At 41.0% G+C, this 27,137-nt stretch overlaps 1 protein-coding gene and 1 pseudogene across 5 annotated transcripts in view; one reads left to right on the forward strand and one right to left on the reverse strand.

Moving 5' to 3' along the window:
* Positions 1 to 26,660, forward strand: part of LOC147372755 (C-type lectin domain family 2 member H-like) — a 40,715-nt gene extending 14,055 nt beyond the window's left edge. For 3 of the 5 annotated variants that reach the window (XM_086404238.1, XM_086404239.1, XM_086404236.1), the window contains 5 exons: positions 5,559 to 5,691; positions 17,420 to 17,548; positions 20,773 to 20,948; positions 21,521 to 21,627; positions 23,107 to 26,660. In XM_086404238.1, coding sequence (XP_086260364.1) covers positions 5,640 to 5,691; positions 17,420 to 17,548; positions 20,773 to 20,948; positions 21,521 to 21,627; positions 23,107 to 23,227 — 585 coding nt within the window. In that variant the 5' untranslated portion in view covers positions 5,559 to 5,639 and the 3' untranslated portion in view covers positions 23,228 to 26,660. Of the gene's footprint in view, positions 1 to 4,250; positions 4,448 to 4,753; positions 4,866 to 5,558; positions 5,692 to 17,419; positions 17,549 to 20,772; positions 20,949 to 21,520; positions 21,628 to 23,106 lie in introns of those variants that run through there. The other 2 variants (XM_086404237.1, XM_086404240.1) reach the window with 2 other exon arrangements.
* LOC147372756 (casein kinase II subunit alpha' pseudogene) lies at positions 2,769 to 4,204 on the reverse strand (annotated as a pseudogene).
* Positions 26,661 to 27,137: the final 477 nt, after the last annotated feature.

Raw genomic sequence — 27,137 nt, forward strand, 5'->3', positions numbered from 1 at the left:
AATGAGTACCTGGCCTGGACAGGTAATTTGGGAAAATATAACCTGATTTCTCCCCAGATAGCTGTGCCCCTAAGCTGCCCTCTTCATGGGAGTTTGCAGAATGTTAGCAGATGACTGGGAGATTCCTTAGGACAGGTCCTGTGGTCTGGGGATTAAGGGCTTTGAAAAGCTGGGAGAGGGTGGCCAGTGTTCCTAGTGAGCTGGTTAAGGATATTGCCCCCCCTTTTTTTTCTCAATATAGCCTGCCCCCCAGGAATGGCATCTTAATTGGAAACTAGAGATCCCTCTGGAACTGGCCTGAATCCCCCTCTTTTCCAGGAACACAAATGTCCAATGTTTTTGGGGAGATTTCTCTTTAAGCTTGGTTTGAATGTCCTCAAGGTCTCTCTGGCAAAATAAATGTGTTTTAAAAGAAGTTCCCCTCTTGGTGTCATACAGGTTAAGTGAGCGTGGTTAAGTGTTATGTGTTGTGAGTGTGGTTAAGTGTTAATGTGTTGTGAGAGTGGTTCTGTTAAACTGGCCTGAGGTGATCTTCTAGAGGAGCTTCTCTGGTCCCTTTAATTTGGAATGAAGAATCTTCATTCTGTTGGGGATCTTCCATCTGTTGGGGATTTAGTTCTATAAAGGGCTTAAAGATATTGTTATACATATATATGCCTCGAGGTAGAACCAGGATCCTTCCCCAAGCCTGCTCTTTTGTTTCTTGGCTGTTCCTCCTCCCTTGTCTTGTGTCCCTTTCCTTCCCTGATTAGCACCTGTTCTAATCTGCTGTTTAGAACTCAAGGGAAAATTTGAGAAAGTAACACTGATATATATAAACTACCACGTGTAAAACAGATAGCTAGTGGGAATCTGCTATATAAAACAGGGAGACTAGCCTCTTGCTCTGTAATGACCTAGAGGGGTGTAATGTGGGGAGGAGAGGTGGGAAGCTCAAGAGGGAGTATATATAGTTATGTCTGATTCCCATTCTTGTATGGCAGTAACAAACACAACATGGTAAAACAAGTATCCTCCAATTAAAAATAAATAATAAAAAGAGGAAAATGTAAAAAACTATTAAAAAAAAAAAAAGAACACAAGGAAGATCTTAGGGCTGGAGTCTCTAACCTACAAACAAGAAATGGGGGGCAGAAAGACTTCCCTACCCAGGAGCCCCACAGGGTCCTGCTCGGTTTCATTCCTGGGTCGGTTTTTTTTTTTTGGGGGGGGTCACTTTCTCCACATCAGGGGTCATACTTCTCTGCTTCTGTGCAATCTTTGCACTCCAGAGATTGTGAGTTTTTACCTTTGGATGTTGGGTATTTTTGCCTTTCTCTAAATATTCTTGAATTTGTTCCAAGTGAAGTTAAATTATTTGAAAGCAGTTCTATCCTTTTGGGTCTTCCTTTTAAGATTTGGGTAAAGGAAAAATCCACAGTTCTTCCTCACTGGCTTTTCTTTCCTGTGAATCTCCGTTATTATGCACACAGACCTCTTCACTTCTGACACTTCTGGACACCAAGTGCACAAGACTTTCCTACTAAACAAACGACTGTCTGTGACACTAGCCTGGCGTTCCACAATTTAGCTCACTTCTAACACTATCAACCTGGAGATAGCATCAGATCCCACAGGTTAAGAGCTCAGCCCCACAAGATTGCCCCCCCACCCCTACCTCAAGATGCCAATGCAAGTGGCAGGACCCAGGTTACAACTCCTGTTCAATTTGCCTACAAATCAAAGAGATTATGAACCCTTCTCGATTTTGATTAATTTGCCAGAGTGGCTCATAGAGCCCAGGGGAACACTTGTGCTTACCAGTTTATAAACGGGTGTGATAAAGGACACAGACAAACCACTAGATGTAGAGATTATACAGGGTGAGATCTAGGAGGGTCTTGAAGGTAGGAGCCCACACAGTGCCAGTCCCTGCACACAAGAAAGACTTTTCTTTGCCAACACATTCATGGATATCTCTGCTGTGTATACTTCACATTCTTTCTTTCTGCTGTGTGCTGTGCTTAGTCGCTCAGTGTTGTCTGACTCTTTGAGACCCCATGGACTGTAGCCTGCCAGGCTCCTTTGTCCATGGGGATTCTCCAGGCAAGAATACTGGGGTCAGTTTCCATGCCCTCCTCCAGAGAATTTTCCCTATCCAGGGATTGAACCCAGGTCTCCTGCATTGCAGATGGATTCTTTACCAGCTGAGTTACCAGGAAAGCCCAAGAATACTGGAGTGGGTAGACTCTCCCTTCTCCAGGGATCTTCCCAACCTAGGAATCAAACTGGGGTCTCTTGCATTGCAGGCAGATTCTTTACCAGCTGAGCTACCAGGAAAGCCCCCATGTATACCTATCAGAGCTCAAAAATGTAGATTACCTTAATAGAGAAAAATTGTTTCTCATGGGGATAAAAAGAGGTAAAGGGTGGGAGGCTAGAACTTTCTTTCCCTTCCATCCAATTTGTTCTCCCTGAATAAATTCTAATATTACATCTTTTTTTGCCCCTCTCTCTCTCGGAAAACTGACTTTCCACCTTTGTTATGGTTGTGAATAAAACGTTTTTGATCCAGAGATGTGCATTAAAATACATTTGTACAGAGAGATGTGCTGGGAAATGAAGCTTTCTTTGAGAGGCCATCATTTGCCAATCTTCATCTGGCTGCTGTGAGACCACTGGAAAGCACAGCATTATCTGCACAAGGCTGGGACCGCTTCTTCACCACGGGGCCTCTTTGTCAGTCAGTCTCTGTTGTTTGTCATATCGCAGAAGTTTGTCCAGAAGATCTAGGGCCTCAGGGCTGATAAGGCTTCTGTTTTCACTATGGATAAAATGTTTCCAGTGTTTCCGTGAATGTTGTCCAAAATATCGTTGAAGTGTAGATCTAGGTCTATGTGATACTTATTCCGATTCCCACGTAGCTCCTCTGTACCCAGAACTTTGGCGATGTGAACAAGCTGGTCATAGTCCTCCTGTCCATGAAAGAAGTGCATGCGTGCTAAGTCACTTCAGTCATGTCCGACTCTTTGCAGCCCCATGGACGGTAGTCCACCAGGCTCCTCTGTCCATGGGATTCTCCCAGGCAAAAATACTGGTGCGGGTTGCCATGCGCCCCTCCAGGGGACTTTCCTGACCCAGAGATCAAACCTGAGTCTCTTACATCTCTTACATTGGCAGGCAGGTTCTTTACCACTAGCGCCACCTGAAAGCAGGGTTCCTTTCGAAAGATCATGCTTGCTAACATACAGCCCAAACTCCACATATCCAAGCTGTACTCATACATCTGCTAGTCCACAAAGTGCTCTGGTCCCATGAAGTACCTGGAGGTCACTTGGACATTGTAGTCCTGGGCAGGATGATAAAGTTCCCCTCCAGACCCCAGTATATCAGTCACAGTTTTTCTTGTGGTGCTCTTTCATGACATCGTGAGGTTTCATATTCCTGTGCATATTCCCTTGATGTGGCAAGTAATTCAGAGTTTTAAGTAGTTATAAAATAAGGGTATTTTTTTTTATTAAGGACATGTAAAACCAGATATCAAAATCTGTCAGGATATGGGACAGATCTTAAAATCTGTATTATTGATATATTCAAATACCAGAGCTGGTCTCTCCAACACAGAATCCTTCATGGTGTTAACCAGCTAAATGATAGTTGTTCCACCAGGAGAGTCCTCCAGAATGGTCAACTTCTCGTTTTCTCATTTTTTTCTTCCCTGGCTTAAGGATTTTTAAAATCACTCTGTCACTATCGGTGATGTTAACGGCCTCAAATACTTCACTATAATTTCCCCAACCCAAGTTTTCCAACCAGCTGGTTTTTGTTGATCAGCTGCTTGGTCGTGTCCGACTCTGTGACCCCCATGAACTGCAGCATGCCAGGTTTCCCTGCCCTTCACCATCTGCCAGAGTTTGCTAACACTCCTGTCCATCCAGTCAATGATGCCATCCAACCATCTCATCCTCTGCCACTCCCTCCTCCTCCTGCATTCAGTCTTATCAGGGAGTGAGTCAGTTCTTTCCATCAGGTGGCCAAATTATTGGAGTTTCACCTTCAGCATCAGTCCTTCCTATAAATATTCAGGGTTGATTTCCTAAGTTTAGGATTGACTGGTTAGGTGTCCTTGCTGTCCAAGGGACCCAGCTGGTAATCATCTTGATTACCTCGGCGCAGTAAGTGCTCCTAAACTTCCTAGCCCCTGTAGGAAGGCTCTGTACGTCATAGCCCCTGTAGTCCCTGTTGCTCAAGGGAGGCTGGCCAGGCAGGCAGAGGCGGGGCCGGCGGGCGGAAGCCCAGGCAGCATCCTGCGGGCGGAAGCCCAGGTGGCATCCAGCGGACAGAAGCCCAGGCCAAGGCGGCAGCGGGTCGGCAGAGGCCGAGGGGGTGGCCAAGCGGGAGAGGAGGTTGACGTCGCTGCGGGAGAAGGAGGAGCGCAGCTGGCCCAGGGGCGGGCAGCCACACCAGGGTAGGTTTGCGAGGGGCAGGCGGGCGGCGGGCCTCCAGGGTCGCTGGCCTAGCTGCCCAGTCTTTGGAGCAGCCGGAAGCCAGGCGTGGCAGGCGGCCCTAGGGCTTCAGGCAGCCTTCCTGGCTTGGCTCTCAGCTGCGAGTCTACCCTGGGGTCATGGGCACCAGCAGAGGCAGCTGCCCTTGAAAGTCACGGGACACGATTTAATCCTTGTAGAAATGAAGGTGCTCAGTCCTGTCTGACTCTTTGCGACCCCATAGACTGTAGCCTACGAGGCTCCTCCGTCCATGGGATTTTCCAGGCAAGAATACTGGAGTGGGTTGCCATTGGCAAATGCCTATGGCAAGTGCCAGTTTGTAGTTGACAGGGTTTTGTTTGTTTTTTTTTTCCCCCCTCCATCCTCATATACACGTGATCGGTAAGCTGCTGGATATACAAAGGGAACACTGTACCTCCCTCGAGTTCTCTCCCTTTTGTCTCTCTCTGTTCTGATACTCTGTAGTCTTACCCCTGTGCTTCTCCTGTTCACCTCAGGGAATCTCTTGGCATTTTGTTGGTTTCCCTCTGCTTTGGAAAAGATCCTGATACTGGGAAGGATTGAGGGCAACAGGAGATGGGAAGGACACAGGGTGAAATGGTTGGATGGCATCACCAATTCAATGGACTTGAGTTTGAGCAAATTCCAGGAGATAGTGAAGGATAGGGAAGTCTGGTGCGCTGCTGTTATGGGGTTGCAAAAAGTCTGACGACTTAGCATCTGAACAACAAAAACCCACCCCTACAAAGTTGTCTATGGGCTATAAGCTGGGGCAAGTGTAAGGCTCACTGTCCTTCATTGAAAGGTGCGCAGTGATTGAAAAGGATTTTTTCTAACAGTTTTTTTTATTTTTAGTTTTTTCTTTTTAGTTGATTCAGACAGGAAAGTAAATCTGGTCCCTGTTACTCCATTGTGATAGGGAACAAAAGTCTGTGGAGTAGATCTTTCTAAGTTAAAAGCACTTTGCATTTTAAATTTAAGATCTTGTCAACATTAAATTTAAAGGTCTTGTCAATTTCACTTATCTTGTTGCTGCTTACTCATTGAATGAGAGTTTCCTGCTTTACTTCTCAGTTCCTGTTTTGGCAACCACGTGAAAAGCAGTGCCGAATACTCTTGCTTACTAGAAACATTACTCTGACAGAGACTTTGAAAATGTTCCTGAGTGACCCTACCTCCAGAGGAAGTATGGAAGAGGGGAGATCTGGTGAGTGAAAATTGATAAACTTTGACAAAACAAAATGAGAGTTGAGGGAGGAGGAACTCTTATACCACCAGCCACTGACAGGATAGAAATTGCACTTTAGGAATATCAGTACTTCACAGTTAACCTCCACAGAAGGAGATACGTTTTGAGAGTCTAGAGGTGGGTGAGACGACAGGTGTGTAATTGTCACATCAGGTGTTTTGTTACTGGCATGTTACTTAAATATTTCTGCACAGATTAGGTTACAGAATTTTAAGAGAAAAATGTTCTCTGGATTTATTTTATTAGTCCTCATATTTTTCCCATGTTGCAGGCAATTTTCACTCTGGCAAGTTACATTATGATATTAAATAACAGATGTTTATATTCCAGAGGTGATGGCAAACAGATACCAACAATTTTGTAATACATATACTAATAAAAGTTGCCCGTATCTACTGTGTAGCACAGGGTACTCTGCTCAATATTATGTAACGAACTAAATAGGAAAAGAATTTGAATAAAAATAGATTCATTTATATGTTAAAAAAATTAACCATGACACCTATTCTGTAGTCTGATTAAATGTAGTAGTGAGGTATTTAGAACCTGTTATTTGCTATTTGCTACAAAGACAGATTGTATTTAGACCCTGCTTTCAGGACTTCATCGTCTCAGGGACAGACAAATGAATTTACTATCATTTGATGTGATCTGTGCTACAATGCATTTAATGAAACCTAGGGAGTTGGTGATGGCTGCTGCTTCTGAAGTTTTTTTTGACTTGGGCCTTGAATGATGGTATCACATTTTCTGGAGGAATAGGAGTAAAAGTCACAATTTCTTTTTCTTTTTTTAACTTTAAGTAAATACAAAACTGTGTTTTCTTTCCATTGGGCACAAAAGTGCCCTGCAAAGTTTCCTTTTGGAATTAAGGGTAAATGTGATTCAGTAATATCATTAAGTGTTTCAGCTGAAATCTACTAAGGCTCCTATTTGTGTCCAAATAATTTTCTTTGTCTTTCCCTCTGTCTCTTTCCCTCTTTATGTCTCTTTCTCTCTCTCACGAGGTCTGGTATACTTCTGTATTTATATATAGTGTTATTTATATATATATATCAGTTCAGTTCAGTTGCTCAGTTGTGTCTGACTATTTGGGACCCCATGAACTGCAACTCGCCAGGCCTCCCTGTCCGTCACCAACTCCCAGACTTTACCCAAACTCATGTCCATTGAGTTGGTGATGCCACCCAGCCATCTCATCCTCTGTCGTCCCCTTCTCCTCCTGCCCTCAATCTTTTCCACCATAGGGTCTTTTCAAATAAGTCATGTCAGCTCTTCTCATCAGGTGCCCAAAGTATTGGAGTTTCAGCTTCAGCATTAGTCCTTCCAATGAACACCCAGGACTGATCTCCTTTAGGACGGACTGGTTGGATCTCCTTGAAGTCCAAGGGATTCTCAAGAGTCTTCTCCAGCACCACAGTTCAAAAGCATCAATTCTTCTGTGCTTAGCATTCCTTATAGTCCAGCTCTCACATGGCTACTGGAAAAAGCATTAGCCATTTAAGATCCACTATGATCAAAGGACCAGAGTATGAAAATAGAGAGAGAGATAATAACAGAAGTATACTATATATATACACACACATATATATAGTATATATACTCATGTATATACTGTAATAGTTTATATACTGTAATATATACTATATTATATAATGTATATAATAGTTTATGTATATTATACTTCTCTGTATATACCATATGCTATATATGGTATATATAGTATATAGATAGTATACGTGTGTATGTATAAAACACATGTATGTATATATGCATACATATATGTACATACATACATCTAAGTATACTATGTATACTATATATACATGCTATATGTATATATACTATGTATACTATAACATACTATATAGTATACTATATATAGTATACATAGCATACTATGTGTATATATACACACACATGTACATGTATGTATACATATACGTACATGCATATATGTACAGGTATATGTGTATAGTATATACATATATGTGTATGCACACGTGAATACATATACATGTACATGTATACATGTGCATATACACGAACATGTGCATACATGTACACATATACATGCACATGTACACATATGCATACATACACACATGTACACCGATATACATATACATACACGTACATAATGTATACATATACATTCACATATATGCATATGTATATATGTATGCATATATGTACACACATACATATATGGTATATATACTATATACTCTGCTCATGTTGCTGCTGCTAAGATGCTTCAGTCATGTCCGACTCTGTGTGACCCCATAGATGGCAGCCCACCAGGCTCCTACGTCCCTGGGATTCTATAGATTATATATACTATGATTGTTTACATACTATAATATACTACAATTTTCGTTATCTGGTCCTTTGATCATAGAGGATCTTAAATGGCTAAGCTTTATATCATCCTTTTTAGAGTACATTACAAAGTAGTTTATATACTACCAGACATTGTCAGTAGTGATATAAAAATATGAGCATCTTTTAAATATAACCATTTTAGTTCAACAGTTTTGATTTAATGAGAGCATCAGAGTATTAATGTAACATAGTGATTGATTATTAAAAGTATTTGTTGAAATACAGTACCTCTCTGGTTAATGTTATTATCGATATCACCGCATTAAAAAAAAATTGTAACCTCCTGTCACTTTCCCCTGAGTCAGCTGAGAATTAATTTCTTACTGTTCTCTAAAGAGACTTTTGTTTAATAAAGCCATGACTAATAATTCACAAAAAAAGGTAAACTGCAAAAACTAGGACTATTGGTGAAACTGTTTGGTGTCATTACAGGAGCTCCAAAGAGCTCCGGTATCACAGTTTTTTATCTTTGAGCCTAGAAAGAATTCACAGAGAGGCAAAGTGATGAATAAGTGAAAGTCGCTCAGTCGTGTCCAACTCTTTGCGACCCTGTGGACAGTAGCCTGCCAGGCTCCTCTGCCCATGGAATTCTCCAGACCAGAACACTGGAGTAGGTAGCCCATCTCTTCTCCAGAAGATCTTCCCAACCCAGGGACTGAACCCAGATCTTCCATATTGCAGGCAGATTCTTTACCATCTTAGTCACTAGGGAAGCCCTGGTGATAGATAAGAAGTGATTTATTAGAATGGAACAATTGTGAGGCTTTCGAGTGGGTGGGCAGTGTCTTCCTGCACTGCAGAACTTACTGGGCTACAGTCAAAGGAAAAGTAGGTGGTGGAGAAGACCTTCTTTGTCTTTCCTGAGTACATGTCATGCTTCCATCATCAGCTCCTCTCTGTTCTTCTGTGAGATAATTTCTAACACCATTTTTCAAACTAGAAATTTTAAGGTTATTGTATTCAGAGTGTAATATAAAAGCCATATGAATTTAAAGGGAGACAGTAAGAGGACACACCACAGGAGAGTGTAAGGGAAGAAGATATTTTCCTCTGCTCTTCTGGTTAAAGAATTAAATTGACATGAGACAGATATCAAAAATCAAACAAAAGTTTGCAGACTAATGAAATATATGCACCTTAATGTTGAGAGTTACCTTTTATTCGATGAGAATTTTTAGGTCTTCAAGCCTGGAAGACAATGTCTCATGTAACCCCATAAAAACTGCTCTGAGGAGAGCGGGGAGGAGTCAGGTTATGTAGAAGTTTGGAACAAGGGGCAGGTAATCTGAACATCCAGATTATTGTGATTTAAAGAAAACCAGATATCCCAAGTTAAGGAATGTAGTGATTTCTTTGTACTAGAAGATGCAAGAGTCTGGGCTCACTGAAATCATTCCCTTGATATGCACCTCAGCTGTCTGGGGCTGGTCTCCTGCACTTTTCCTTAGTGCTCACGGCAGGAAGGGCTGCAGCTTAATGACTCCGAGATAGCAAGTATCATTCTCCTTCCTAAGCACACTCAAGGCTCAGAATTTCACATTTGGAGGGTCAAAACTGCTGATGGCTGTGACATCCTTGTTTATTGATATGGCAAGAAATTCCACATCTCAAGTTGAATCATATGTATACATGAGACAGACCCAGGAAAACTGAGTAACTCACCAAAATGGCCAATAGCTTCACCTTAAATAGCATCTTCAGCTAAAGACAAAAGATGTTGGGGGTAGTGATTTGGGACTTCAGAGAGAAGGAAATGGAAATGGAAAAGCAAAAATTTGGTGAATAAATGTTTGCAGGGCTGTGCAAAGACAAAGATCTTTAGGGCCACGGTGGATTCTGATCTCTAGGCCCTGTCCAGTCTCCCCCACCCCACTCAGGCCCATATTCTTTGCAGATATTTCTGGTGATAGCTCTCTTCTAAACAGCCCCTCTATCTAAATTTATTAAGACAGATAGGGCGAAGATCAAACATTTTTCCTGGATTTTGGGTGCCTTACTGATTTCCAGGTTGAAATAATCTACATACTGAAGAGACATTTTTGGGGTGGCAAATTTTATTTCCATACAAAAAGAACAGAAGTAAGTAAGCAAGAAAGAGAAATGAAACATGAAACAAGGGAGAGTGTTAGGAGAAAGATATAGAGAAATAAGAAGAAAAAAGGAGGACTTTTAGAATACTGTACTTAGTTACTCAAGTCATGTCTGCCTCTTTGTGACCCCATGGACTGTAGCCTCCCAGGCTCCTTTGTCCATGGGGATTCTCCAGGCAAGAATACCATGACCTCCTCCAGGGGATCTTCCCAGCCCAGGGATCAAAACCAGGTCTCCTACATTGCAGGCAAATTATTTACAGCTGAGCTACCAGGGAAGCCACTTTTAGAATATTCAGTTCAGTTCAGTCGCTCAGTTGTGTCCGACTCTTTGCAACCCCATGAATCGCAGCACGCCAGGCCTCCCTGTCCATCACCAACTCCAAGGGTTCTCCCAGACTCATGTCCATCGAGTCAGTGATGCCATTCAGCCATCTCATCCTCTGTCATCCCCTTCTTCTCTTGCCCCAATGCCTCCCAGAATCAGAGTCTTTTCCAATGAGTCAACTCTTCGCATGAGGTGGCCAAGTCCTGGAGTTTCAGCTTCAGCATCATTCCTTCCAAAGAAACCCCAGGGCTGATCTCCTTCAGAATGGACTGGTTGGATCTCCTTGCAGTCCAAGGGACTCTCAAGAGTCTTCTCCAACACCACAGTTCAAAAGCATCAATTCTTCAGTGCTCAGCCTTCTTCACAGTCCAACTCTCACATCCATACATGACCACAAGAAAAACCATAGACTTGACTAGACGAACCTTTGTTGGCAAAGTAATGTCTCTGCTTCTGAATATGCTATCTAGGTTGGTCATAACTTTCCTTCCAAGGAGTAAGCATCTTTTAATTTCATGGCTGCAGTCACCATCTGCAGTGATTTTGGAGCTCAGAAAAATAAAGTCTGACACTATTTCCACTGTTTCCCCTGTTTCCCCATCTATTTCCCATGAAGTGATGAGACTGGATGCCATGATCTTCGTTTTCTGAATGTTGAGCTTTAAGCCAACTTTTTCACTCTCCACTTTCACTTTCATCAAGAGGCTTTTTAATTCCTCGTCACTTTCTGCCATAAGGGTGGTGTCATCTGCATATCTGAGGTTATTGATATTTCTTCCGGAAATCTTGATTCCAGCTTTTGTTTCTTCCAGTCCAGCGTTTCTCATGATGTACTCTGCATATAAGTTAAATAAGCAGGGTGACAAGGGGCAAATAGGAGATTCGTTGGATAGAGTTAAGTGGAGATTCACATCTTACTCTTCTAACAATGAGAAAAATTGTGGAAGTATAAACTTAAAAAAGTATTCACAACCTAAAAGTTGAGAGTATTACCGAGCCCAAGTTCACTCTGCTCATCCCTGACAATAGGCTAATAAATCGGAGAGACAAGGTGTTGAGGCAAGGAATATGACTTTATTCAAAGAGCTGGCTGACCATGAAGATGGCTGACTAACATCTTGAAATAACCATCATGTTGGGGTCTGGATGCCAGGTTATTTTATGGATCAGAGGTGGGGGGAGATGAGGAATCAAAGTAAAAAGAAAATAATTGATTTTTGTCAGTATCTCTTAGAATAGCAGGCCTCACGCAGAGGGATGTGTTCATTTCACTTCGTTACGTCAATCTTGGGTGGTGTGACATGAAATATTTGCTCTGATATCAATAAACAAAGATGAAACAGCTCTTTGCAGTTCTGGCCGCCAAATATGAATTTCTCAGTCAGGCTGGTAATCAACAGAGGAGGGGTGCAATTTCCCACACAAAGAACAAGAATGTCATAGTCCTTCACAGATGAGAGACATCAGGCTCTCTCCCTGTGAGCCAAACAAAGGTACCCCAGCCCAAGAGGCAGGCAGAAGTGGGGCAGGCAGGGCTCCCTGAGGCAGGCCAGTGTGTATGCCTGTAATAACAAAAGCAGTGAAATGAGAGTTAAAGTCGAAGAAACAGATCCTGTATGGAGTCAAAATTAACCCTTCCTGGTTACAAGAGTTATGTTTTATTCAGTGGGAACTTTTAGAACTTAAGCCAGGGAGAGAGCATCTCAAATAACCCTGAGAGAACTGCTCCAAGGAGGCAAGAGAGGAGCCAGGTGGTATAGAAAGGTTGCAACAAACAGCATGTAGCCTTTGAATATCAAAAGATTTTTTTGTAAATTAAAGAAAACCAGATATCCCAGGTTAAGGAATTTAGCACTTTTCTATGTATGCTGCTGCTGCTAAGTCGTTTCAGTCGTGTCTGACCTTGTGCGACCCCATAGACGGCAGCCCACCAGGCTCCCCCGTCCCTGGGATTCTCCAGGCAAGAACACTGGAGTGTGTGGGGTTCAAGCCCCGGTGGATCCAGGAAATTCGAAGCGGGGACAGCGTCGGCGAGATCAGGAAACAACTGCTTAATTAAATGTTAATTAAGGATATAAGAGTAATAGAATAAGAATAGCTCAGTGAGGAAATTCAGTGGAGAAAAGAGGCTGAAATAAGGATAGCTCAGTGAGGAAATTCAGTGGAGAAAAGAGGCTGAATAATTCAGCCAGAAGGTGAAAGAAAGAACCACATGGGGAGACCAGTTTCGGTGAACAAGGCCCACACTTTATTTTCCAAAGTAGTTTTTATACCTTAAGTTATGCGTAGAGAATAATGGGGGAAGGGATAGAGTCATGCAGTAAGCCAGGCTTTCTTACTGCAGACTTATCATATGCAAAAGTTTAGGTGATTTGCATCATCTTCTGGCCCGGAGGCCTGTTAACATTTTAAGACTCTTCGGAAAAGTTATTTTTCTCTAAAGGTGATTATTCTAAAGTCAGGAGCCAGCTTCCAAAAAGCATTGGATACAGTTGCATTCCTATAGGGCAAAGGTGAGGTGGGCTCAGTCAAGAAAAGAATTAACTCAAGGGTCCAAGGTTACAAACACTGAGGCTACTACTTACATTTCTATACACCCATTATATCAATCAATACACTGCCAAGGACACAGTAGATAAGGGATATGGAGACTTAGCAGCAAACATTGGCCCAACAAGTGAAAAACCCTTCACCAATACAATTTCTAATCAATAATTTAACTACTCAAAGGAATCTGTGTTTAGACAGTTTAGAACATCTCTTGCCTCTCACAGTTGGGAGGCTCTGAACAATCACATGTGGCAGGAAAAACCTATTCAGGCATGCTAGAGGATTTCCAAAGGAGTTTGTAGGTTGAAACACTGCCACACCCAGGAATTATTAACTGGAGCTGTAAGCTAACTCTTTTTTCAGAGAGAGGTAGTGGGGGACAGCCCCCCGTAAAGTCAGAGGTGTAGGTGAAAGCACGAAGCAGAAAGTAGGTACTCTGGTTTTGGGGGTAGATGCTCGAGAATTTCCAGGGAGACTCCTGAGGCTTGATCCCGCCTTTGCCTATGCCAAGCCTCCTTCCTCATGACCTTTGCCACGGGCGGAACTCGCTCCCAGCAGGAGTGGGTTGCCATTTCCTTCGCCAGTGCATGAAAGTGAAAGTGAAGTCACGCAGTCGTGTCCAATGCAAAAGTCTAGTCTCACTGAAATCATTCCTTTGATATGCACCTCAACTATCTGGGGCCAGTATCCTGTGTTTTCATATTCTGAGTTCCTTCAGGGCTCAGCATAGAGAGTGGCTGCAGTCTGAGGGCTACTAGAAGGAGGGATTTCTCCTCTTCCTGAGTTCCCTCAGGGCTCACCAGCTCACCATTCTATGATGACTGCGATTGCTGATTACTCTGGCATCCTTTGCTTACTGTTATGGCCGGAAATCTTCCATTTCTCAGAAGTCATAACATACGGAATTTCAAGACAATTTTGCTTTAATGCAGAACCGGAAAGAATGAAGACGGAAAGTTTCATATGGAGCCAAAATCCAAATGCCATTGTATAGCATTTAAAGAAGTCATTCCTATATTTTTTCTCCCTGCCTAGCATTTAAACTGAGGGTCCTGAACATCCTAGGAGATAGAGGTGCAATGAGTGAAATGTGGCAGTTAAAAAAGTTAGCAGGAACTTCTTAAAAGTATAATTAACATTCAGTAAAATTCACCTTTTGGTGTACATTTCTATGAGTTTTGACAAATACATATAATCATGTGGCCACCGCACAATAAGAGTACCCCCCACACCCCCTAACACACACACACATGCTCTCTGTATATATTTCTTTCCTCTCTCCTCATCATTTGGCAACCAATGATTTGTTTTCTATTGTGATACTCTTGCATTATAAGAATGCCTACAGAGTCAGGCTTTTCTCACCAGCATAATGCATTTGAAATTCATTTATATTGTACTGTATATCAATAGTGTAGACTTAATAAAGAGAGACATTATTCACAAGGATTTTAAAATAGGAAACACTCAGTGAAAAAGATTCTCATTTTTAAGTAAGGCAAGGAGGGGAACAGAACACTGTTTGGAAGGGAGAGCGAGGTGGAAGAGCATGTGGCATTTCCAAAGTCACACTTCTCACTTGTGTTCTAGGGACATGAGGTGGTGATCACACATGAGTTGGGAAGCATCTCACTGCTTTCTTTAGTGCCCTTTTACATTTTCAGGCAATCCAGAGTTTTCGGAGTCTTTGGGGAAGAGAAAGTCTCAGTAAAATTTACTGAGTCAAAGCAAAATAGTAAATGAGCGATTGTCTAGTCAAGGCTATGGTTTTTCCTGTGGTCATGTATAGATGTGAGAGTTGGACTGTGAAGAAGGCTGAGCACTGAAGAATTGATGCTTTTGAACTGTGGTATTGGAGAAGACTCTTTAGAGTCCCTTGGACTGCAAGGAGATCCAACCAGTCCATTCTGAAGGAGATCAGCCCTGGGGTTTCTTTGGAAGGAATGATGCTAAAGCTGAAACTCCAGTAGTTTGGCCACCTCATGTGAAGAGTTGACTCCTTGGAAAAGACTGTGATGCTGGGAGGGATTGGGGGCAGGAGCAGAAGGGGACAACAGAGGATGAGATGGCTGGATGCAATCACTGACTCAATGGATGTGAGTCTGAGTGAACTCCAGGAGTTGGTGATGGACAGGGAGGCCTGGCGTGCTGCAAATCACGGGGTCTCAAAGAGTTGGACACGACTGAGTGACTGATCTGATCTGATCTGAACTGAAGCATGGAGTCAAGCTTTTCTTTTTTCTTAGTACAAAGTGGTCTTTATTTACCTTTTTCCCAGCTGAAGGATATTGAATTGTTGCCAGTTTTTGGTGACAATAAATAAAGTTATTATAAATGTTCAAGTATAGGTTTTTGTGTAAATGGAAATTTCCATTCCTCTTGCATAGATACCTAGGGATGGCATTGCTAGGGCATGTGGTGAGGTTATGTTTGCCACACCTCACTGCCAACCTGTTTTCCAAAGTGGCTGTACTGTTGCATTTTCAACAGTTTATGAGAATTCCATTTGTATCATTTCTTCACCATCATTCAGTTTTGTTATTGTATTTGCCACTCTGATACACATCTTGTGGCAGCTCACTGGATTTCATGTTTCCCTAGTGACTGGTTGGAGCTTTCCAGGTGGCTCAGTGATATAAAGAATCCCCCTGCCAAGCAGGAGACATAGGTTTGATCCCTGGGTTAGGAAGATGCCCTGGAGAAGGAAATGGCAAACCATTCCAGAATTCTTGCTTGGGAAATCCCGTGGACATAGGAGCCAAATCCTACAGACAGGGGAGCCTGGCAGGCTACAGTCCATGAGGTTGCAAAACAGTCAGACAAGGTTTAGAAACTAAACACAACAATGACTGGCTATGTTGGTTTCTTGATTCATGGGAGCCAGCAGGAGTGATAGGAGCTGCCTATGGCCACACAAGTCCACAGTCCCTAGGGTGAAAGGTGGCCTGGGTTACCAGGACCCTGCCAGGAGCCTAATCTCGCAGTAGTCACTTGGCTCACTGGAGCTGGCAGACAGTGGGGAGAGGGGACCTTGGTTAGTGAGTCTACATGGTGTCACCCAGGGCTGAAGGAGTCAGACTGATGTGATTCTAGAGCAGGTAGACCTGGAATCTGTAGTGAAGTCAAGCACCGTTTTACTCTCTTTTTCCCACAGGGAGAGGGTCTCTCTCTGTGCTGGACTGCAGAGTCCTGAGGGAAGGGTTTGGGGGGCCTGGTCCCCAGGAGTTCACCAGGAGTCAACTGTTACAGGAGCCCCACGTGGGGCTGCTGGAATCGGCAGGTGCAGCGGGGAGACAGGAGCTTGGCTCCTAGGAGCCCACAGGAAACCCAGGGTGGAAGCTGTCTGAGACTGCATTATGTGCCAGAATTGCTGGAGTGCAAGGAGCTGGGATGAGACAGAGAGTGGGTGTGCTTGGAATCCTTGTCTCTTGGGAAGGTATTTTCATGTGCAGATAATTTTCAAATAACTATTTCTAGTGGGAGGTGAGTGGATACCATGTCTAGAAACACTTTCACTTCTTCCTAATCTCTATATGTCTTTTATTTACTTTTCTTGCCTATTGGCACTGATAGAACCTCTAGGGAAATGTTAAATTGGATTGGTGAGAACAGGCATCCTTGCCTTGTTCCTGACCTTTAGAGGAAGGCATTCACTTTTTCACCATTAAGTATCATGTTAGCTGTACTATTTCTATGAAAAGTGAAAGTTCAGTTCATAATTTGCTGGGCTTTGTTATTTGGGATGACTCACGTTTCTCCACATTTTATGTTTATGCATGCATGCATGCATGCTAAGTTGCTTCAGTCACGTTCGACTCTGGGCGACCTTATGGACAGCAGCCCACCAGACTCCTCTGTGCACGGGATTCTCTAGGCAAGAATACTAGAGTGGGTTGCCATTTCCTTCTCCTTTTATGTCTATATCGATGGTCATATCCTTTCTCTTCTCTTGTTCTGTTAATGTGATGAATTACATTGATTAGTTTTCTAATGCTCCTCTTAGAACTTCTAACCAAATTTGTTATTTGTGGAGGTAAATCTGGATTGTTTGCATGTTTCGTTTTCATTCTGATTTCTAGTCTGTCTGTCTCTTACTCTCTTATTAGCTCTTCTTACAATAACTGGAAGACTCTCCAGGTGAAAAATGCTGTTTCTCTTATCTCTGGGTGGCTTTTGGGCCATGGCCATCTCTCCTGGACATGGACCTTTTGTGAGAGATTTTGGCAATAGGGGAGGTGAGGTACAGTGGATTTTACATGTTGATTCTGTGATAAATTTAAGTTTTTCTTTTAATGCTTCCTTGAAATTGAGATTATGACATTTCTATTTACAGATAAAGATCTCCGAAAGATATGCCTAGCAATTATATCTCCTGTTACACCTACCAAGCTTTGCTGCTGCATCCTGATTATTTTTATACTTGTAGCTCTAAATGTGGTGACATTTTCCACTCTTCTGGCAGGTGAGTTACCTGTTCTCCAAACCTTACCATGTTCTTTGCACATTCACATTGTCAATAAATATTTATTGAGCTCCATTATGTGTCAGGGTGTGTGATATATTTGAGGTATATCAGTGAAGAAAACATAAAAAATTCCCAGGGAACTCCTATTCTATTAATAGCAGGAAGATGCAGATATTCTAATATAAGGTAACAGATTGACATGAATATAAGTGTCCAGCATAAGCCTCCTTGACAAGATGACTTTTCAGCAAACTTGAAGGAGATGAAGGAGCCATGTGGCTACGTGGAGAAAGCATTCCAGATGATGAAACAAGTAGAATGAAAGGAAAAATCTCCTGGTAGGTTTGGGGAACAGCATGGAGGCTTCTATAGCTGAAGCAAGGCAGGAATGAGGAAGAGTAATGGGCTGGGGGTCAGGGAGGTCACAGCCTAATGAGGCAGGTAAAGACTTGAGCTTTTAATCTGAGTGCAGTAGGGGGTATCAAGAAAAGGGAAATTGTAGGAGAGGAATGCCATGATCTAAATTTCATTAGAATAAAATCATTTTGACTGTTGGAAGAAAAGTTAGACTTTGGGAACACCTACTAGAGTAACCTTACAGAAATCCACACCAGAGGGGACTATGGCTTGGCCCTGGTGATAACAGTGGAGGTGGGACCTGGTGGCACAATCTATCTCGAAAGTTGAACCAACAGTATTTCCTATCAGATTGGATAAGGGAGGAAAAAGTGAGGTTATGAAGGAAAAACACTTATTCTTCCCATAGCCTATACTCTGATATCTTGCTGGTTTCAGAGCATCTAACAAGGGCCCAAATATTTTTATACATATTTAACAGAAATACATATAAAGGAGCATTTCCAGAGACACTGGAAATACTACATCATATTTTGGTACTAAAATCAATAGTTGAACTATGCCATGTTTTGTCTACTAGAAGGTTTTATACCCCTAAGAGATGTAGCATAGTAAAATCTAGGAAAGGTAAGGAGTTTGCCCTTCTTTTGTCAAGAGTAAGAAGGACTGATATTAAGGAAGATGTGGGGAAAAGGAAATCTGTATGATGCTAAGAAAGCGTACTACAGGAATTAAATGCTACAGATATTGATTTCCTTAAAACCACTACTCTCCATGGACCCCTGAGAAGTGAGATGCACAGATTCTGTGCTTGAAGATCAGTGGACTGATGGCTTTTGTGCCTGAGATAAGACTGTTAGTGATGACTGGGAGGCAACAATCAAATATACAATATGTACTTTAAGACTGACCTCAAGGAAAAAGTCACCATATAAAAAATATATATTCATATGTTAGTTTTCACAGAACATTCTTTCCAAGGCAAATTCTCAATCTAATAAAATCATTTAGGAAAAAACAACTACCACAAGCTTTTGTGCCTGAGATAAGTCTGTTAGTGATGACTCTGGGGGGCAACAATCAAATGTAAAATATGTACTTCAAGACTGACCTCAGGGGAAAAAGTCACCATAAAAGAAAAAAAAAAAAAAATATATATATATATATATTCATATGTTAGTTTTCACAGAACATTCTTTCAAAGGCAAATTCTCAATCTAATAAGATCATTTATTAGATTACTACACTAAGCTAGTGGTTCCTACACTCAGCAAGTGACCACAGATCTCAATATTGCATTTTCCAAGAAACCAAAAAAAGAAAAAAGATCTCAGAAAAGTCTGCTCTTTTGGCAAGCAGCAAAGTACAATCACTTTTCCACACACTAAGTAGCAGTCGGTGTTTTATAAATGGTGAAAGCTGGTAGCATTTCATGAGGCATTAGAAATATTAGTTGGAAGTTCATTCAGTTCAGTTCAGTTCAGTCACTCAGTCGTGTTCGACTCTTTGTGAGCCCATGAATCGCAGCACGCCAGGCCTCCCTGTCCATCACCAACTCCTGGAGTTCACTCAGACTCACGTCCATCTAGTCAGTGATTCCATCCAGCCATCTCATCCTCTGTTGTCCCCTTCTCCTCCTGCCCCCAATCCCTCCCAGCATCAGAGTCTTTTCCCATGAGTCAACTCTTCGCATGAGGTGGCCAAACTACTGGAGTTTCAGCTTCAGCATCATTCCTTCCAAAGAACACCCAGGACTGATCCCCTTTAGGATGGACTGGTTGGATCTCCTTGCAGTCCAAGGGACTCTCAAGAGTCTTCTCCAAACCACAGTTCAAAAGCATCAATTCTTTGGCTCTCAGCTTTCTTCACAGTCCAACTCTCACATCCATACATGACCACTGGAAAAACCATAGCCTTGACTAGATGGACCTTTGTTGGAAAAGTAATGTTCATTACAGCTCAGCAATTCTGCATATAACCCAGAGTTGGGTGGCCTCCATAGAGAGTGTTTAGTACATAGACAAGCACCTGAGAATATGACTCTGGAAGCAAAATAATATGAAATTGTGTAATGTATGGTGCCAAAATACATATAAAGTAAAACTGTGCATTCTGATACACAAACACATTGGGCATGGAAGACATTTCTAACAATCTGTCTGCCTATGGAAAGTAGGTCCTGTTCAGATTTTAAGAAAAACAAAATGCTGTTTGCACAGCCATAAAAGTACAAGAGTCTAGTTTATATTTGGCCATGTTTTCCTTCAAACTCCTCATTTTGGATTTTAGTTTTGTTGTACCTACATATATGAATACATGTGTGTATATGTGTACAAACATACATATGTTATATTAAAAAAAAAAAAAGACCAACCTCAAAATGATAAGTGGAGTAATAGGTAAAAGGGATGAGAAATTTGTTTGTTATGCTTCACTGCGTCTGTCCAACTTTTAGTGAGAAGCAGAGAGCTGGTTCCACAAATCTATATGTAATGAATGGTACCAACGTACATATAAAGAAAAACTATTCTTTGGGAAAAACAAAGGAGTTTAGACTTGGAAGACATTCTAAGAATCTGTCTACCTATAGAAAGTAGCCCCTGTTCAGATTTTGAGAAAAAAAAAAATGCTATTAGCCAAGGCCATAAAAGTACAAGAGTCTAGTTGTTCTTTGGCATGCTTTTCTTCAAACCCCTCATTTTGGAATTTAGTTATACTGTACCTACATATACATGTACACCCGTGTATCTATGTATATATACATATGTAAAAATAGACTGACCTCAGGGTGGTAAGTGTAAAAATAGATAAAATGGATGGGAAAATTTATTTGTTATGCTTCACTGTCTCTGTCCAACTTTTAGTGAGAAGCAGAGAGACAGACTTACAAGTTCTGTATGTCACCTGCCCAAAAGGATGGATTGGATTTGGGAATAAGTGTTTTTATTTTTCTGAAGAGTCAGAGAATTGGACATTGAGTCAGATATCCTGTACTTCACTGGAAGCTGTTCTTGCTCAGTTTGAAACTGAGGAGGAGCTGGTAAGGAATATTTTTCGATCATATTCTTTGTTAAATACTTAGCCCCTGAGAAGGATATAGGCCGCACAGGGTGACAGCTGAAAGAAGAGGAAGGCTCCCATTCCATGCAGACTTGGGGGCCTAGAGTGCATATTAGTGCCTGATATTTCTTGGGTATGTTCTCTGCCTGGAACTCTGTGAGACGATTTGGACACATTCTCTCATGTAATCCTCATAGTTAATCTTCAAATTAGATATATTGTTCCCATTGTAAAAAAGAAGTATGGTAATCATGTAATTTATCATCCAAGTTGGGACATTTTGGGGAGTGAAAGGGACAATATTATGTTGGAACCACAGGCATAACCTGGGACTTTCCCAGTCAAATTGAGATGTGTGATCACTTTAATGTAATTTAGGATCAGAGACATTTGAGTGACTTAAGCTGAGAACTGGGGACTAGTCTTCTCCCTTCAATGTCTAAGCTTCTCAATCTTACCAGGCTGTCATCCAAAGAGAGAAGGCTGGGGGGAAGAGGTCTCAAGAGTAAAATGAAGGAGACATATGTTTTTGCTTTTGGTGTTTTATAATAGAACTTTCTCAAAAGATACAAAGGCCCTTCTGACCATTGGATTGGCCTTAGCAGAGAATCATCACATCATGCTTGGAAATGGACAGACAACTCTAAATATAATGCCTCGTAAGTTTTTAGACTGCCTTCTATTCTATGTGGTTATGGGTGTGAGTTGTATTTATGGGGAGGTAAATTTAATATCATGGAAAGTTTGCTGCACTATGAGGTATAAAATAGAAATCCTTTGTATGCTCTTCTGTTTATTATCTGTGCCTTTGGGAAAACTTTATGTATCATGTTTTTAATTGAAATCTTTAGCATGATGACGACACTGGACATAGTTCTTCCACTTTCACCCACTGACTTAAACTGTGCTGAAATCCGTATTTAGAATGTAGAGAGAGCAGCTGAGGTACTCTGGGATCCTCCTGTCTTGGAAAGCCACCGAAGAGTTGGTACCCACAGACCCTCAGTCCACTCTGCCCGCTGCCCTGTCCATTCCTGAAAGGAAGGTCATCAGAGAACCAGTGGGAATCCCTCCTGTGATAATTTATCCCTGGAAGGCACTTAGGAACACATCTTGGGTTGTAAACACTTCAGTGGGAATGTGTTAAACGTAACCATTACTTTGGAGCATATAGAATATAAGGGGCAATCACTTCCCTCAATCAAAGCTAAGCCCATTTAAGAACTTACTAGTAAGCACATATGTTTATTTTCACACATGTATGAAACAGGTCAGGAGAACACTGAAAATCATGTTCTCTGAAAGCTAATTAAAATAATCAGTAAACGATCAAAAATAAGAATAGAAAAGAGTTTTATTTGAGCCAAGTTGAGGACTGGCCCAGAAGCCCACTTCCCAGATTTACTCTGAGAAACTGCTTCAAAGAAACAGGGTTTCTGGCTCTGTTTTATATCTGGTCAGAAAAGAGAACATTAAGCAAGTCAGAGTTACATTCCTTCAAGGTTTTGCTTAAAAAAAAAAAAAAAAAAAAAAGAATAGACCAGCAAGTACATGGTGGGTCAATATGGCATTGGCACCTGGGAAGGGAGTCTTATCATTGAAGCAGGACCAGCGTTGGTGTCTCAAGAAGAGGGACATTTAAACTTTATTTTTACTTTGGACATTCTTTACTTCTGGTCAGTGTGCCCTTTTGTGTAATAATTAACGTAGATGTACAGCGGATGTTTATTATGGCACAGACAGACTATTTTATAGCATAAAATTCAAGTTAAGTCATGTATAAGCCAGAATGACTTACCGATATTTCAGTATGTGACAGTTTTTTTTATCACCACCCATGGCAGCAGTTCACTTGGCTACAACAGCGAGCCCTAGTTAAATACCTAGTCAACAGCATAACTGAATTTGGAATGGATGATAATAATCTTCCAATTTTCCAGCAGCGACTTTCAGAATATAAAAGGAACTGAATACAGAAATGGTGTATATTTACTCAGAAGCCTTATGAACATCAGATTTTCATTTTTCTCTTGTCCACATTAAAAATACCTGGAGTGGGGGTGCTAAAGATTGTAGAGGAGAAATAAATGTAGATGTCCAGCCTATGTTTTTTTTAACATTTTCATGTTTGGTTTTAGGTTCATCGTCACAGGAGATGGGGAATGTGGCTACCTGAATGACCTTGGAATTAGCAGTGCCAGAAGCTATACAGATAGAAAATGGATTTGCAGCACACAAATAACGTCTCCATGTCCTTAAATTCTTCAAGGCATTTTTAGGGAGCTGGCTCAGAAGTTATCGGGAAGATCCCCTGGAGAAGGAAATGGCAACCCACTCCAATATTCTTGCCTGGAGAATCCCATGGAGGAAGGAGCCTGGTAGGCTACAGTCCATGGGGTCACAGAGTCAGACTCGACTGAGCTACTTCACTTTCACTTTCACTTTCATCCCTAAGAGATGCATTAAAAACTGTTTGTATATAAACATTTATAATAAAATTTTATTATTTTTATTATAAATATTTATGTATATATTATAAACAGTTGCTCTATTGCTTGCTCTGCCAGAAATATCAGCAATATATATTTATAGTGTTTGTTAACCACACAGAAGCAAGCTATACTTGAATGAGATGTGGATTTGGAAGAGTGAGATTCTAAGTTAAGTAGGTGTTAAATAATATGAGTTGATATTTATGTTTTAAACCCATAGATATGAAAGAATTCCCTTTTTTCCATACAAACAGCACTTTATTAGCACATGTGAGACTATAAAAATGACTATGATAGCTGAAACCATGCACAATTATTTTAATAACAAATGAGAAATGTTACCATTGGTTAATACATTCAAAATTCCCTTACTGTCAGTTCCAAATGTACATGGTCACTTTTTTTGGACTTCCCTGGTGGCACAGTGGATAAAAATCTGCTTGCCAATGCAGTGGACACGGGCTCCAACCCTGTTCCAGGAAGATTCTATGCACCACAGAGCAGCTAGGCTCTTGTGTCACAGCTACTGAGCCCGCTCTCCAGAGCCCGTGAGCCACAACTATGAGCCCGAGTGCTGCAGCTACTGAAGCCTCACGCCTAGAGCCTGTGCTCCACTGCAGGAGACGGCACCACAGTGAGAAAGACACACACTGCAGTGACGGCCCAGTGCCGCCAAAAACTAATAGTTAATTAAATAAATTAAGAAAACAAATCTATAGAGAAGTTTTTAACACTACTAAGACTAGGGACTTCCCTGGTGGCCCAGTGGCTGAGACTCTGCTGCCAGTGCAAGGGGACTGCTGGATCCCTGGTCAGGGAACTAGAACTTGCATCCCACAGGCAAGAGGTCCCACTTGCGGCAACTAAAGATTCCACATGCTGAACAACAAAGTGAATCAGATGTACCTCATGTGGAATCTTTAGTTGTGGCATGTGGGATTTTGCTCCAATAATAATAATAAATTATCCATTTACTACAATAAGTAGGAAAAGAAAGAAATCATATAATTGGGGGAAAAAAAAAAAACAACTGGGTTTTACATACGAAAATGAATATCAGAGATCCCACATGCTGCAACTAAGATCTGGGGCAGCCAAAAAATTTAAAAGATTACTAAGACTAATTTTACTTTAAACTCTGTATTTTAAGGCATTAGAAATACTGTGAAGGTGCCTTTTACACTTTAATTCTCAGTGTTTCTGTTTTAAATTACAGTGTGCTAAGTAAACATTATACCTATAAACAAATTCCAATCTGTTTTTTACACTTTATTGGATTTTTAAAATCCTGCTTTCACCCCATTTAAATCACAAATAGTGAATTACCTCCACTCATTACCCAAGTGATACCCAGTCTCACAAATGTTTATGTATGATTGAGTTTTAGAAGCAGAATGTACATAATACACTAACATAGCTTAAGACAAACATTTCCATAAGAAAAATGCATTGGTTAGCTCAAGGTTTGAGAAAAGTTAAGTTCAGGTGGAGCCAGGTGTTGTCATGGCAACACAGAATTTTAAGGAAACCTCCTTTTAAATTTATATAGAGAAGGGGAAGAAATCTAACACTTGTTTGTTTTCTCCTGCCGCTTAAGAGAGAGGTAAAAAATGTCTGACACTTGCAGCCTATTTCCTCTGTTTGGAGACCCCTGGCCTTCCTGCCTGCTACCCTCTCATTGTGACCTTTATAAATTACTTCAAAGCAGAGGTACTTCACATGAAAAATAAATCGATCACCAGTTTCACTGGCTAGTTTAAAGATTCAAATGAGGTAACAGCTGAAAGTCTCTTGTTACTCTATTTGACTCTTTAAATATTTAATACATAGTTTTCTTTCATCATTGCTCTATGGAAGTGAAAGTAAAAATAGCTCCAATAGCATTTTGTGTTATTTTTTTGTGATGGGTGTTAGATTAGCATTTAATTTGTGTATGTGTGTGTGTGTTTTGTATGTTCAATTGTTCAAGTACCATTTTTTTAAAAAGACTACTTTTTCTCTGTTGTATTTGTTTTTGTTTTTTTTTTAATTTTATTTTTATTTATTTTATTTTATTTTTTAACCTTACAATATTGTATTGGTTTTGCCATATATCAACATGAAGGAGGAGGGTTCAGGATGGGGAACACGTGTATACCTGGGCAGATTCATGTTGATATCCGTTGTATTTGTTATAGCCATGCGTCTGGGAAACAAACTTACTCAGAAGGACAATGCAGATAGTGGAGTGCAGTTTATTACACCTGCAGGCCCAAGGCAGAGTCTCCTCTTAGCCAAGGACCCCAATCAGTTTTTGTGAAAACCTTATATACCCTAAGTGTACGTGCTCAAACCCACCTCCCCAGATTCCTTGAAACTAGTCAGGACAAGATAAAAGAGAGATAAGATCAAAGTTAACCCATGATTCATGTGTCATAAGCCTAGATAGTTAAACAGTGAACATTTATCAATAGGCCTGTGGTCGTATCCCGATAAGCATAATAGGATTTATGACTTTGTTCTGTTACAGAGATAATTAGCATAGTCTTTTAGATGATGGAAAGTCTAGGTACAAGTCCTGAGGCTCCTTCATCCGGAGTCTGGTTTTCCATCGGTATATCGTTTCCATAGATACTGGGCATATAGCTCAAAGTCCACAGTCCAGCCCAAGATGGAGTCCTGCTTTCAAGATGGAGCCTGTTCTGTTTCCTCCTTCATATTGCCTTTGCTCTTTGGTCCGAGTTCAGTTGACTGCATTTATGAGGATCTATTTCTGGTCTCTCTATTCTGTCCCATTGATCTGTTTGTCTTATTTCAGCACACTAACTTGCTTACTGTAGCTAGATAGTAAGGCTTGACATTGAATAGGGTCCGTTCCCCAATTTTCTTCTTCAATATTGGGTTGGCTATTCTGGGTATTATGACTCTTCATATAAACTTTGGAATTATTTTGCCAAAATCTATAAAATGACTTGCTGCATTTTTATTGTGAGTATATTGAACCTATAGATGATGTTGTAAAGAACTGACATCTTGAAAATATTCTGTTTTCCTATCTACAAACATGGTGTATCAGCTGATTTAAATTCTTTGATTTTGTTTACCTGAGTTCTGTACTTTTCTTCATATGGAACTTGTACACATTTTGTTGGATTTGTACCTAAGCATTTCATTTTTTTAGAGTACTGGTATAAATAAATGATATTTTGTTCCTAATTCCACATTTTGCTTGCCAATGTTGGTGTGATAGAAGGCAATTGACTGGGATATTCTCTTTACATTCTTGGACAGAAAGCTACTCAAATGCAACTCAAAGTCATGACTCTCTACTCGCATGTGCTCACATGGTTTTTCTTTCTGGTATTACTACCCTCATAGTAGCATAAACTATTGTTGACTGAAAATATGCACAACCTATGAGTTGAGAATTATGTTTTCTTCAACAGACTTAACCGAGGTCCGTAGCCCATGATTATCGTCCACTTAGATAGCTAAGGGGACTGTTCCCAAGGGGTAAGTTGTAAGGCAGGAGCTAGAATATATAGGAGCTTCTGCTGAGAAAACACCCATGTAATTGAACATCATCAATATTCCATTGTATGCATGCACACTGTTTTAAACTTTTGTTCATTAAAACCTTTGTCTTTGTTCTTAGTGGCCCCAGAAGTTTGAAGGATACTAGGTCCAATCAGAATTAT

The sequence above is a fragment of the Bos grunniens genome, chromosome 5 (genome assembly GCF_055505025.1).
Source record: "Bos grunniens cultivar Pamir isolate PY7600 chromosome 5, Bosgru_T2T1.0, whole genome shotgun sequence".
Classification (NCBI taxonomy): domain Eukaryota; kingdom Metazoa; phylum Chordata; class Mammalia; order Artiodactyla; family Bovidae; genus Bos; species Bos grunniens.